This window comes from Podarcis liolepis (genome assembly GCF_965112155.1).
Source record: "Podarcis liolepis genome assembly, chromosome: 14".
Classification (NCBI taxonomy): Eukaryota; Metazoa; Chordata; class Lepidosauria; order Squamata; family Lacertidae; genus Podarcis; species Podarcis liolepis.
The window spans coordinates 33,616,473-33,629,942 of NC_139569.1; the positions used below are offsets into that span (position 1 = coordinate 33,616,473).

Sequence of the window (13,470 nt, forward strand, 5' to 3'; positions counted from 1 at the left end):
TACAGAGCTGGCGAAGGGTGCAGAACTAAGCGGATTTCATTTTTCACTACAAGGAGCAGAGCACGTTCTGGCACCGATTCGGGTATGGAATGCGGGGATCGAAGGGCTGGGCGGGAGCTTATGAGGAGGGGAGGGCTGGTTGCAATCCATTGGTCATGGCAAGAAGGATCCAGCATGCAAATTATTATCATCACTATTCTTCTCTTCATTATTGCCCTTCCTCTGCTCACAGAGAGTTGCGTCCACCTAAGTCATTGCATGAGCAGAATGACTTCTGCCTGCATAGCTCAGTTGATTAGAGCATGGTGTTGATAACACCAAGGTTGCAAGTTCAATCCCTGTATGGGACAACTGCATATTCCTGCTTTTGCAGGGGATTGGACTAGATAATCCTCAGGGTCCCTTCCAACTGTTATGATTCTATGATCCCCTACTTCCTCCAAAAGGGGGGGGGTCTGCTCTTCTGATTTCCCTAGCTCCCCAGAGCAGTTGTGAAGGCACACAGTGGGAGGAAAGGAGAGAAATTTCAATTGTTCAAGCAGAAGCCATTCCTCTTGTGCATTGACTGAGACCCCATCCGCATCACATGTTTAAAGCAGTATTACACCACTTTAAGCAGTCATGGTTTCCCCTAAAGAATCCTGGGAAGTATCTTAAAGAGGTCAAGGGTTGTTAGGAGACCCCTATTCCCGTCACAGAACTGCTGTTCCCTCTTCCCAGGGAGCTCTGGGAATGGTATCTTTGAGAGGGGAATAGGTAAAGGTAAAGGGACCCCTGACCATTAGGTCCAGTCGTGACTGACTCTGGGGTTGCGGCGCTCATCTCGCTCTATTGGCCGAGGGAGCCGGCATACAGCTTCCGGCTCATGTGGCCAGCATGACTAAGCCGCTTCTGGCGAACCAGAGCAGCACACGGAAATGCCGTTTACCTACCTGCCAGAGCGGTACCTATTTATCTACTTGCACTTTGATGTGCTTTCGAACTGCTAGGTTGGCAGGAGCAGGGACCGAGCAACGGGAGCTCACCCCATCGTGGGGATTCGAACCACCGACCTTCTGATCGGCAAGTCCTAGGCTCTGTGGTTTAACCCAAAGCGCCACCCGCATCCCGAGAGGGGAATAGGGATCTCCTAAAAAAATTCAGGACCTTTAACCAGCTTCCCCTGCCTACACCCTGAAGTCCCAGGGTGGTTTGCAACCATTAAAACACAATAGTAAAGACAGTTTAAAACACCTTTCAAAACACAGGAATAAGGTGGGTCCTTAAAATATACATCTGGAGTATCAAAAGTCAGGGGAAAGAGGTACATCTAGAGCATTCGCTGGAAGTTTTAAGCTGAAGGTGGCAAAGCACTTTGGTGGCAAAGGAGTTCCACAACTTAGGGGCTGCCACAGGGAACACCCTCTCCCAGGCCGCATGCACACACCTCAATCTTCTGAGAGCAGTGGAATAAGCATGAAGGTACCCTCTGCCAGAGGGTGGCACTGTGGGTTAAATGGCACTGTGGGTTAAACCACAGAGCCTGGGACTTGCCTATCAGGAGGTCAGCGGTTCGAATCCCCCTGATGGGGTGAGCTCCCATTTCTTGGTCCCTGCTCCTGCCAACCTAGCAGTTCAAAAGCACGTCAAAGTGCAAGTAGATAAATAGGTGGGAAGGTAAACGGCGTTTCCGTGCGCTGCTCTGGTTCGCCAGAAGCAGCTTAGTCATGCTGGCCACATGACCCGGAAGCTGTATGCCAGCTCCCTCAGCCAATAAAGCGAGATGAGCGCCACAACCCCAGAGTCAGTCACGACTGGACCTAATGGTATTTGGGACCTGAGTCGTTTAGGGCTTTAAAAACACCAACATGAGCACCTTGAATTGGACCCAGAAACAAACTGACAGTCGGTGCAGCTGTTTTAATATGGGGTTTATATGAGATCTAGATGGAACTCCAGCCAGTAATCTGACAGCTGCATTTACCTGAGTTGTCTTCAAGGGGCAGCCCCACATAGAGCACATTGGAGTAATCCAGTCTGGAAATTACCAGAGCATGGAGTACAGTGGCCAAGTCATCTCTGTCTGAAAAGGGCCGTAGCTGCTTTAAATGCATAGCGTAGATGGGGCCTTGGTTGGATTCAACCCAGAGGCATGTAAAATCAACTGCCCTGTAAGCAAGGGGAGAGAACGACAGCAGGGCGATCTGTCATTGTCTCCACCTCTTTAAATAGGCCATTTTAAAGCCCACATTCACTACTAATGATTTGCTGTTGTTTCTATTCATCTGACTTAAGTTGCTCAGGGAGCCTTGTCTGTGGAAGAAGACTGCCATAAAAAATGTGTGATGTTCTTGTAGGCATTCGGAGGTTGAAACAGGCTCTCCTGTGTTCTCCTACTGTAGATTTTTATCAAGGGATTAGAGAATGCATCGTTTATCCTCTCTTGAGGCAGTTTCCTGGTCTTTCCATAAATGTTCTTTTGTGTATCTTCCTTGAGAAGACTGATCTATTACCGAACAGGTGGCAACATATCTGAGGCAACATGTCATCTCTCTCAGACCAGTTATGATAAATTAGTTCCTACCTTGTCAGTGTCAGTAATTAATTAGTGCTACTGACATTCTGATTTAGGGTTGTAGCCAGCTAAGTTTTACTCAAGAGTAGACCCACTGAAATTAATAGGCCCAAGTAAGTGGTGTTCATTAATTTCAGTGTGTCCACAGTGAGTGCATTTTTCATTGGATGGAGCTCACTAGTGCAAAGGCAAAACTTGTCAGTTTTACTGTTGCACAACAGATGAATCCATCACATCAGTTTTGCTAGTAGAAACAAACTCGTGGCACAACAGACAGAACAGTCTATTGTGCAGTGAAGTTACCCACCACCTGCTTATGTATTTGCTTGTGCTGCATCGTTCCACCAGTGCAAAACATTTCACCAGAGGAACATGTTAAGTGATGTTAACTTAGCATTCCAGTCAATAAGCCCTGTATGTTTTGCGCTTTGTTTATTGGCTAGTCGACTGTAATGAACACTATGATTGACAAAAAAGTACCGTATTTTTCACCCTATAGGACGCACTTTTTCCCCTCCAAAAATGAAGGGGAAATCTGTGTGCGTCCTATGGGGCGAATGCAGGCTTTCGCTGAAGCTGGGAGAGCGAGAGGGGTCGGTGCGCACCGCGGTGCGCACCGCGGGGCTTGCTGAAGCAGAGCGCCTGCGCTTCAGGCAGATATCCACAAGCCTGGGGAGCCCTGCAGGAGTTCCCACAGACCTCACTAGGCTGCAGATAGTAGCCTGCTGCCCGGAGCGTGGGGCACGCTGAAGCCGCGGCTGGGGGGGAATAATATTTTTTTTCTTTATTCCCCCCCCCAAAAAAACCTAGGTGCGTCCTATGGGCCGGTGCGTCCTATAGGGCGAAAAATACGGTAAATAACATAGGAAGGTGCCTTATGGCAGTTCAAACGATTTGCTGTACTGTTTCTGGAGCCTGCTAAAATCCTTCTTTGTCTACCCAGATCTGTAAAGATGATATGTATTTCAGTATGTAATTTTATTATGCATATATTTTAAACTGCTGGTTTTTATCTGTATTTTGCACAAAAAAGTTAACTTGTTTTTAACTCTCAGCTTTTGTCAACAATTTCAATGGATAGTATTCAACTAAGTTTTACTCAGTGTATACCTACTGAAATGAATGGCCCTAATTTAGCCATGTGTTCATTAATTTCAGTGGGCTGCTCTGGAGTAGAACTTAATTGAATACCATCCAGGTATTCTGTTTTAGTTTACATAAAACATATGTTTTAGTTTACATCAACCACTTAGACATTTTTACAGCTAAGCGGCATGCAAATTCTGTTGACTAAATAAAATTCTGTTAAACTGCCCGCGACTTCGTGCTTCTGCATTCATCTTCCACATTTGCTTGCTGTTCGGCTCCCCCCCCCCCCCCAGGTTCCAACTTGGAGTTTCCTGAATTCCTGTGTGAGTCTCTGGAAGTCTTGTGTCTCAATGACAACCATCTAGACTCCGTCCCGCAGTCGGTCTGCCTTCTGAAAGGCTTATCGGAGCTTTACTTGGGAAAGTAAGTTCAGGTATCACGAACTGTGGGAAAGGTGGCTGGTGTCATGGAAACTCTTGCTGCTATCCCTTGACAATCCTTGAATGTTTCATCTGATCCTCCCTGTGTGCTCTGCAGCTAGAGCACAGGGGCACAACCTGCACCCCTCAGCTTGTGCCTCTTGGTCTAATTTCAAAAGTCCTCTTCCAGTGACCAGTTTAGGAGATATCTGACTGACTGCTGGAGGAGAGAGAGGAAAAGGGCTGACCTTGCCCACTTTATCTCTGGCCCTTGACAGATGTTTGCTGCATTCTGGATCCTATTGTTCTAGGATCATAACATCTGATTCACTTCTAACCTGGAGCTGGATTGGGTGGCTCCTGCTGACTAATCAGACTGCTGCATCCTGCATCCTATTGTTCTAGATTCAGTTCAGTACATGTCTGATTGGTCCGCAGGAGCCACCCAATCCAGCTCCAGGTGGAAGTGAATCGGCGACCTGATTGGCCTGCAGGAGCAGCCAATCAGGCTTCTGGAGGGGGTGAATCCGCAACCTGATTGGCCTACAGGAGCAGCCTGGAATTAGCCAATCATGCAGGGCCCATTGTGTAAATAATGTATATATAGCTAGACGTTTTGGGGAAAGTTTCATTCATTGCTACTATCAGCTGTATAAAGACATGAAATTCACACTCGACTCCGAGTATATTACAACAGATTATTTCTGAGGGGGATTGTGGCACTCTGCAAAAAGAAAAAAGATTGCCCGCCCATTAGTCAGCATGTCTGACTAGGGCTTAATTCACACAGAACTAGGATACCACTTTGAACCGTCATGGCTTCCCCTAAAGAATTCTGGGAGCTGTGGTTTGTTATAGGTGCTGAGAGCTCAGTCGGTAGAGCATGAGACTCTTAATCTTAGGGTAGTGGGTTTGTGCCTCACGCTTGGGGGGTAAGATTTCAGCACTGCAGGGTGTTGAACTAGGTGACCTACACGGTTCTTTACAACTCTATAATTTTATGATTCTGGGAGTAGTTAGAAGGCCCCTGTTCCCTTGCAGAGCTACAGTTCCCAGAGTTCCATGCGGAGAGGTGTTGGTTGTTAAACCACCCTGGGAACTATAGTTCTGTGAGGGGGACCAAGGGCCTCCAACAACTCTAGGACTGGGGACTCAGAGGTTCAACTCAGCCCTCAGCCATGAAGTTCACTGAGTGACCTTGGGCCAATCAGAATCTGACCATGGGCCAGGCCTAACCTGCCTGATAGATTTGTTGTGAGGTAAAAGGAATAAAACTGAGTGAAGGAGAACTACTTGTGCCACTTTTGGCTCATTGTGGAAGAGTGGGATGTAAAGCAAACATAATTTCACTTTTAGGTGAAAATGGGTTTTGCCCATTCCTCCAGAAATTTCCTCACCTGCCTTGAACTTTATTTAACAGGACATCCAGAGTTAGGCAAGGGGCAGGTTGGCCAACACATTTACATTAATGCTTTCTGTGTGGCCCCCAAACCCCAAGAAATTTCATTTGTTCGATCACTTCTTTCCAATGGAATTCTTTAAAGGTTTACCCAAGCTGGAGCCCTTTACGTTTCACCTCAAATGTTTGCATTTGTCAAAATTTGGTGGCCACCATCATGTAGATACCCCTCTCAAGGAAGGCTGTTGATTGGCGGATGGGTGTGTTTGTTTGTTTTTGTGCAGTAACGCCGGCATACAAGAACTTCCTCCTGAACTTGGCCAACTGGTTAATCTTTGGCAGCTGGATATTGAAGAGCTAAATATTGGCAACCTCCCTGCAGAGATCAGAAAAGAGGGTGAGTCTGCTTCCTCCCTGTGGTTTTATTAATATCAGCTGTTTGAACAGAGAGAGAATCCAAACCCAGCCTGGGTGAATTTATTATTGAATGGTGGAGAAAACAGGGTGGAATCTGTCCAGGCTGCTATTGTTACAAAGTGGAATTGTAAACCTTTCCGTGCTATCCAAATTCGACTTGATCAGTTTGTTCTCAGGGCAACCCTTTTCTGTCATGAGGTAGGTCATAAAGGTCCCTTTTGTGCTGCACATATTTTGTGTCACACGTGCAGCAGCACTTTTAGGGATGCTGCTGATGTGGTTATGGATGTTTTATTTTGCACTGTTATCTTTTGTCTGACTATTTCTGTGAAAGTGTTTTTAAAAGTGACATGTCAGCGATATGGTGGTTAGGGATGGAGGAGACTGGTTTGAACTAACGTACACATTTCTTTCAAAGCTGTTTCTCCTGATGTAATGCATTTTTACAGGTTGCTTTCACTAAAATCGCTTTTACTTGCACATGTACCTGATATATGCATTTTTGTACACATTGTTTTGCTTGGAGAGCTGCATTGCAAAATTCGAATAAGTGTGGGTTTCAAAGGATGGCTGTGTTTTGGATCTCATATTGTTCCGGAAAGTGTGCATTTGATAGATTTGCATTTAAATGTGAACTGGATCAAATTTCTCCCCTACCCCTATGTGGCAGCATAAAAATACTTTTATAAATAAGTCCACAATTAGAAATTACAGTTCCTTGGCCTGGATGAATTAAGTACGCATTCATGTTCATTTTTAAAGGTCATGTTAGAGCATCCACTTGAGATTTCCCTCCCACCCCCATCATTTTAATCCAGCCTAATCAGCCCCAAAGGCTATTTGCTTCCTCGTTAAAAACATTTCTATTTGAATTGGGAATTGTTGTCCCCACCCGTGCTCTTTAATTCAAGGTGTGTTAGAACAATCCTTGCAAATCCCTCTTATACTGCTGTGATCAGTTAAGCAGTTTTTCCATCCCTTCACTTGCTAGGCCCGAAGACCATTTTAGCTTACTTGCGAGCCCAGCTACGCAAAGCAGAGAAATGCAACCTGATGAAAATGATTGTGGTGGGTCCTCCGCGCCAGGGCAAGTCCACACTGATTGAGATCCTGCAGACAGGGAAAGCTTCTCATTCGATGCCCAGCGACGGCACCATCCAGACCACGAAGTGGGAGCTTCAGAGACCGGCTGGACTCAAATCAAAGGTAAAACAAAGGTAAAACAAAGCTTAGACTTGGAGTCTAAGCTCAAGGCAGGGCAGGACAAGGCTTCCTCCTTGTCAAAGGGACAAACCAAATACAGTGGTGCTTTGGAAGTCAAACAGAATCCATTCCGGAAGTCCATTCGACTTCCAAAACGTTTGGGTACCAAGGCGCAGCTTCCGATTGGCTGCAGGAAGCCCCTGCAGCCAATCAGAAGCCACGGAAGCTGCGTCGGATGTTCAGGTTCCAAAGAACATTCGAAAACTGGAACAATCACTTCCAGTTTTTGATCATCCGAGAGCTAAAGCGTTCGACTCCCAAGATGTTTGAAAACCAAGGTACGACTATAGATAGACGGTGGGGGACTGGTATACGGGACATATTCACCCCTCCAAACACATGTTTGTGGCATCCCTAGATACCCCCAAAATTTTAAAACATTTTAAAATGTTTTGAATGCTCCTTTGGGTACCCGACTGTGATGCCATGATATCAGCAGGGTTTTTTTTGCCCCACTGAAAGAAGAAATTGCATTTTTTTATTTTAAAACCTATGTTTTCCACAAAGGTCAATGAGGCTTCCGGCTTCCTTTTCTTTTGCCTTTCCAGCAACTGGTATTCAGTGATAGACTGCCACTGAACGTGGAGGTTCTGCGTGGCCCTCTAGGCCAGGGGTCAGCAACCTTTTTCAGCCGTGGGCCCGTCCACTGTCCCTCAGAGCATATGGTGCGCCGGACAATATTTTGGGGAAAAAATATGAACAAATTCCTATGCCCCACAAATAACCCAGAGATGCATTTTAAATAAAAGCACACATTCTACTCATGTAAAAACACCAGGCAGGCCCCACAAATAACCCAGAGATGCATTTTAAATAAAAGGACACATTCTACTCATGTAAAAACAAGCTGATTCCCGAACCGTCCATGGGCCTGATTGAGAAGGCGGTTGGGCCACATCTGGCCCATGGGCCTTATTGCCTACCCCTGCTCTAGGCCAATAGCTGATTTGATAGTCCTGTCCTCCTTGACTTGGTCCAACCCCCATAAAAAGGCATGGATGTCTTCACCCGGTGCTTATTACCTGATTTGTTTCCCTGTGTCTGCAACCTTTAAAGCTGCCTAAGCTAGTGATCATTACCACATATTCTGGCACTGAATTCCATAAATTAGGAATGTGTTGTGTAAAGAAGCACTTGCTTTTGTCCACTCCAAATCCATTGCCAATCAATTTCATTGGGTCACACACACAAACACACACATATTCTAGCACTATGAGAGAGGGGTGCCCTATTCAGGGCACTTGTTTTCTGAGTCAAGTCAAAATGTGAGGGGGAGAACAGGGACAAGCAAGCTAGCTGGGCCCTCTGCCACAGTCCCTGTTGCTCTCAAATTTGTGGAGGGTGATGGGGATGGCATTAAATGGAGTTAATGCACTCATCCCAGGATACCTGAAGGAGTGTCTCCACCCCCATCATTCAGCCCGGACACAGAGGTCCAGCTCTGAGGTCCTTCTAGCGGTTCCCTCACTTCGAGAAGTGAAGCCAAGGGGAACCAAGCAGAGGGCCTTCTCGGTATTGGTGCCCGCCCTGTGGAATGCCCTCCTATCAAATGTCAAGGAGATAAACAACTATCTGACTTTTAGAAGACAACTGAAGGCCACCCTTTTTAGGAAAGTGTTTAATATTTGATGTTCTATCATTTTGTTATTAATATTAATATTCTGTCAGGAGCTGGCCAGAGTGGCTGGGGAAACCCAGCCAGATGGGCGGGGTATAAAATTATTGTTGTTATTGTTGTTGTTGTTATCATCATCATTATCATCCTACTTTTCCCTTTCTTGCGTTGAACTGACCCTGAAGGCAAACACTTTAAGAGGGTTCCATGGCTCAGGTCATCCTTCTACTCACAGAGGGCAATAAGGATGGCAATAGAGATGGAGTTGGCACACTTGTTCTGCCTTCTCCTCCTCAACCTGGAAGACAAATAGGCCTGGAGAGAAAGAGAAGATCTGTATCTGCTTTTTTCCTCATTGTTCCATGTGTGAGTGTACACACATGGAACAAGGACTCGTTTTGCTGGACATGGAATTGCCGCTCTGGGGCATTTAGGATAGGACCCTTAGTCCTGTCATCTGGATCCACTCTGAATTGGGCTTGGCCTTTTGAGGCCTCTCAGCCCTGCAGCATGGTGAAGATGTCATCGCTGCACGCTTAGGGCCAGCTCTGACTTGAAGCCAGTCCAGAATCTAGGCATCCAGATGGAAATTAATTTGGCTTATGTATTTATTTATATTTAGATTAAGATGTCAAAAGAAAACACCCTTCAGAGCACAGGTGCCCTCACAGCAGAGTGTGTGAAATTCCACAATAAACCACAATAATGCATAACATCGTCAAATCAAAACCACATTGCATCCCTCAAAAATGAACAGGGCCAGTGGTTAATACAATGCAGATTAATGTGCCGTATGACTCAAGTAGTAACTGTTTTTTTACAACTGACAATGATACAGCCACATATATTTCAAGGGGGGAGAGTTCCACAGACATGGAACTGCCACCAATAAAGTCTTGCTCCTGGTTCCCCTCAGTGCAACATCTCTTGTCAACACCTTGAGCATCTTTTTACCTTTATCTAAACAGATGTTAGGCAGTCCTGCTTCGCTTCACCAACAGATTTTGATCTTTTGTAAAATGTACTGGCTGGTTTGAGGGAAGTGGGGTGTGGGTTGATGGCAATAATGTTCCTCTCCCCTGACATATGAAGGAAAGGAGAAGGGCCCTTCCCAGCCAAAATTAGCCGTGCGCTCTTGAGAGACAGAAAAGGGCCAATTGATTTAATGAAGGAACGGGAGCACTGCTTCTTCCCCAGTCTCGGCAGATGACGCCTGCCTTAGCAGTAAGCAATTAGCTTACATTTCCTGTGGAAGTGATAGCCGCCCTTGACAAGCCCTTCTTTCTTCAGCTAGAGCATGAATACCCATTGATACCCTACTGTCGAACATTATGAAGCTACTTTGCGGGAGGGAGGGGCGGTGCACAAGTTTATTATGCATTGACTATTATCTCCATGTGATTTACTTTTAACCGCTATGGATGTTGTCTCTCTCTTTCAATGTTTCTCTTTGTCCAATTAGGTTGATTCAGTTGAGTTTAACGTCTGGGATATTGGAGGCCCTGCCAGTATGTCGACAGTCAATCAGTGTTTCTTCACAGATAAGGCATTGTATGTCGTCGTCTGGAACTTGGCACTGGGGGAAGAAGCTGTTGAAAATCTTCAGTTCTGGTTGCTAAATATTGAGGTGAGTAAGGCGTCACTACTGCCTTGCAGGACTTTTCTTTATGCACTGGTGGGAGAATCCAGTGTACCAGTGGAGGTAGTGCAGACTAGTGTTAGAATTTCATTAATAAGACTTTAGGGCTATGTATGCATTAGCAGCTTGAAACGCTGTGAAGTGACTTGAAACAAAATGGAGGAAACTGTTCTTCTTGTGTTTCAAGTCACATGTTTTATGTCACTGTACATGCCAGAGAGGAGGTGGAGATGTCTTCCCCTGACGCACATTACCTGATTTGTTTCCCTATTTGTGCAACTTCTCCAAACTCCAGTTCAGTGAAGCTTGTCATCTGAGCATGTGCTGTCATCTACGCAGTGGCTATCTGAAATGTACACACCTCAGCTTAACTGCAGATTAGGTTTTGAAATCGGCTGGAAGCTGCTTTGAGGGAAAACCCTTGGAACATTTGTCAAAAGACTTCAGGGTATATTGATTGTGTACTCTACTTCATACACCAGCGGTGGGAGCACACTGGAAGCCGAAGTAAACACTAATGTGTACACAGCCTTGGCTAAAACCACCATTCACTTTTACTGTTCCATCTTGAAATTCTAATCACTTTGGACTGAAAACAGACTTTCTCTGGACCTCATATACGCCAACTGTTTACTTCACAAATATGTATTTTAACACTTTCAGTCTACAAGAAATGCATCTGAGAGTGGCAGTGTTCCTCTTGTAAACATTTGCCTGCACATGGTAGAGCCAGGAGGTCCTATTCTCTTCCTTCTGATTTCTTACTGCGTCAAGGATGAGCAAGTTCTGATGGATGTAACCCAGTCTTATGGACAAGTCAATGAGAGTGACTAGGGCCAGGTCCCCATCATACTTTTAAATCACATCCAACACACATTTAAAGCATGTGACTCCCCCCAGAGGATCCTGGGAGCTGTAGTTTGCCCCCACAGAGTTACAGTCCCCATGATGCTTTGGGGGGAAATAACATGCTTTAAATGTGCATTGGATGTACTTCGAATATATAGTGTGGATCTGCCCTAGTCCTCAAAAAATGCTATTTTTCTCCTGCAAACAAATCAGAATGAATATGCAATAAAGGAGAGAACATAAAACTTCTGTGCGAGCTTTGTGCAAAGGAATTGGGACAGATGCTCAATAAATAGGTCACCTTGCATTTGAACCTGGTGAAGCTTTATTGGGCCAAATAAAAATTAAAAATTCTTTCTAGGCCAAGGCTCCAAATTCAGTTGTGCTGGTAGTGGGGACACACCTTGACTTGATTGAAACTAAATTCCGCGTTGAACGGATCGCCACCCTGAGAGCGTACGTCCTGGCTCTGTGTCGATCTCCTTCTGGCCCAAGAGCCACTGGCTTCCCGGACATCACAATGAAACACTTACAGTAAGTATGATATCACATTCTCCCACCCACCCCAAATTGTAAATGCCGCAAACTCTCTGCAGTGTTTAGTATATAAAACCAATAAATTGGGATAAGGTTGCATCTTGCATTGACTCACCAGCCACCTCTTTCCAGCTATATTGATGCTGGCTCTGATGACCCAGCCACTTGGAGACTGAATCAGAATACTACCATGGTTACAGCCATGCCTCTGGTACTTAGGCAGTAGATGAATTGGGTCCAACAGGAATCCATACCAGCTAGGATACTTGCAGCCCAAGTACAGCATCCTCAGTACAGATTCTTTGGGTTCTTGATGCTAATATATTGCTGCTGACTCACCAGTGCCTTGGCCAAACCCCTTTTTCTTTTTTGCAACTCAGTTGTATTGTATTATGGGTTCAGCGTCTTGTGCTTGTGTAGCCTGTGTAGACTGATTTCTCTCTCGGAAAGCCTTTCCCACTTAAACGTGCAACTTCGCTGGCCCACTCACCATCACAGAGCAAGACTTGTGTCTTCTGTCTCTAGGAAAATTCCGCTCCAAACTATTGTCCTCTGAACTTGACTGAGGCTTCTTTCAGAACCTTCTTCTAAAGCCCAGTCAAGTCCCAGCAGCCCTGATTCTTTGTCCTCTACTGCCATCTCCTCATGTACTTCCTAAGAACATAAGACAAGCTCTGCTGGATCAGGCGAAAGGCCCATCTAGTCTGACATCCTGTTCTCAAAATGGCCAACCAGATGTGTATGCAAAGCCTGCAAGTGTGACCTGAATTCAGCAGCCCTCCTCCCACTGCATATCTCTTCAAGGGGAGTGGTGGAATGGAATGGCAGGCAGATGGTAAAAATGGCGGTGTGGAGAAACAGCCCTTTGGTTGAGTAAGGATATCTTATTTTCGTGGTTTCTCTTTGCAGTGAGCTCTCCTGCAGGACTCTGGAAGGTCTGGACGGGCTGCGCCAGCTGATCTACACCATCACTTGCCATATGAAGGACGTTGGGAGTTCTATTTGCTCACAGAGACTCGTCGGGAGATTGGTGCGTACCTTTCCCTGCAGTGGAAGACCACGTCAGCTTTGGATGGTTAAAGGTTTCCCGTATGAGCCCTATTCAGAATGAATGCTACTGGCTGTGATGGCTGTGCTCTGCTTCCGTACCTAGAGGCAGTAATGCTTCTGAATACCAGTTGCTGGAAAGTACAGGAGGGGAGAGTAGTCTTGTGCTCAAGTCTTGCTTGTGGGTTTTTGACAGGCATCTGGTTGGCCGCTGTGAGAACAGGATGCTGGACTAGATAGGTCATTGGCCCGATGCAGCAGGACTCTTCTTCTGTTCTTTCATACTGGGGATGTGGGTGGCGCTGTGGTCTAAACCACTGAGCCTCTTGGGCTTGCTGATCATAAGGTCAGCAGTTTGAATCTATGTGACAGGGTGAGCTCCTGTTTTTTTGTCCCAGCTCCTGCCAACTTAGCAGTTTGGAAGCATACCAGTACGAGTAGATAAATAGGTACCACTGTGGTGGGAAGGTAAATGGCGTTTTCATGCGCTCTGGCACTCGTCTATTGCTCCAGAAGCTGTTTAGTCATGCTGGTCACATGACCTGGAAAGCTGTCAGTGGACAAACGCTGACTCCCTTGGCCTGAAAGTGGAGATGAGCGCTGCACCCCTTAGTCGAATTCTACGGGACTTAACAGTCCAGG

The 13,470-nt window shown here is 45.9% G+C and overlaps 1 protein-coding gene across 2 annotated transcripts in view; it reads left to right on the top strand.

Annotated features, from left to right (window-relative positions):
* Positions 1–13,470, top strand: part of LRRK1 (leucine rich repeat kinase 1) — an 81,435-nt gene that overhangs the window by 38,914 nt on the left and 29,051 nt on the right. For both annotated transcript variants that reach the window (XM_083474944.1, XM_083474945.1), the window contains 7 exons: positions 6–82; positions 3,937–4,066; positions 5,746–5,858; positions 6,870–7,084; positions 10,219–10,383; positions 11,606–11,778; positions 12,691–12,811. In XM_083474944.1, coding sequence (XP_083331070.1) covers positions 6–82; positions 3,937–4,066; positions 5,746–5,858; positions 6,870–7,084; positions 10,219–10,383; positions 11,606–11,778; positions 12,691–12,811 — 994 coding nt within the window. The remainder of the gene's footprint in view (positions 1–5; positions 83–3,936; positions 4,067–5,745; positions 5,859–6,869; positions 7,085–10,218; positions 10,384–11,605; positions 11,779–12,690; positions 12,812–13,470) is intronic.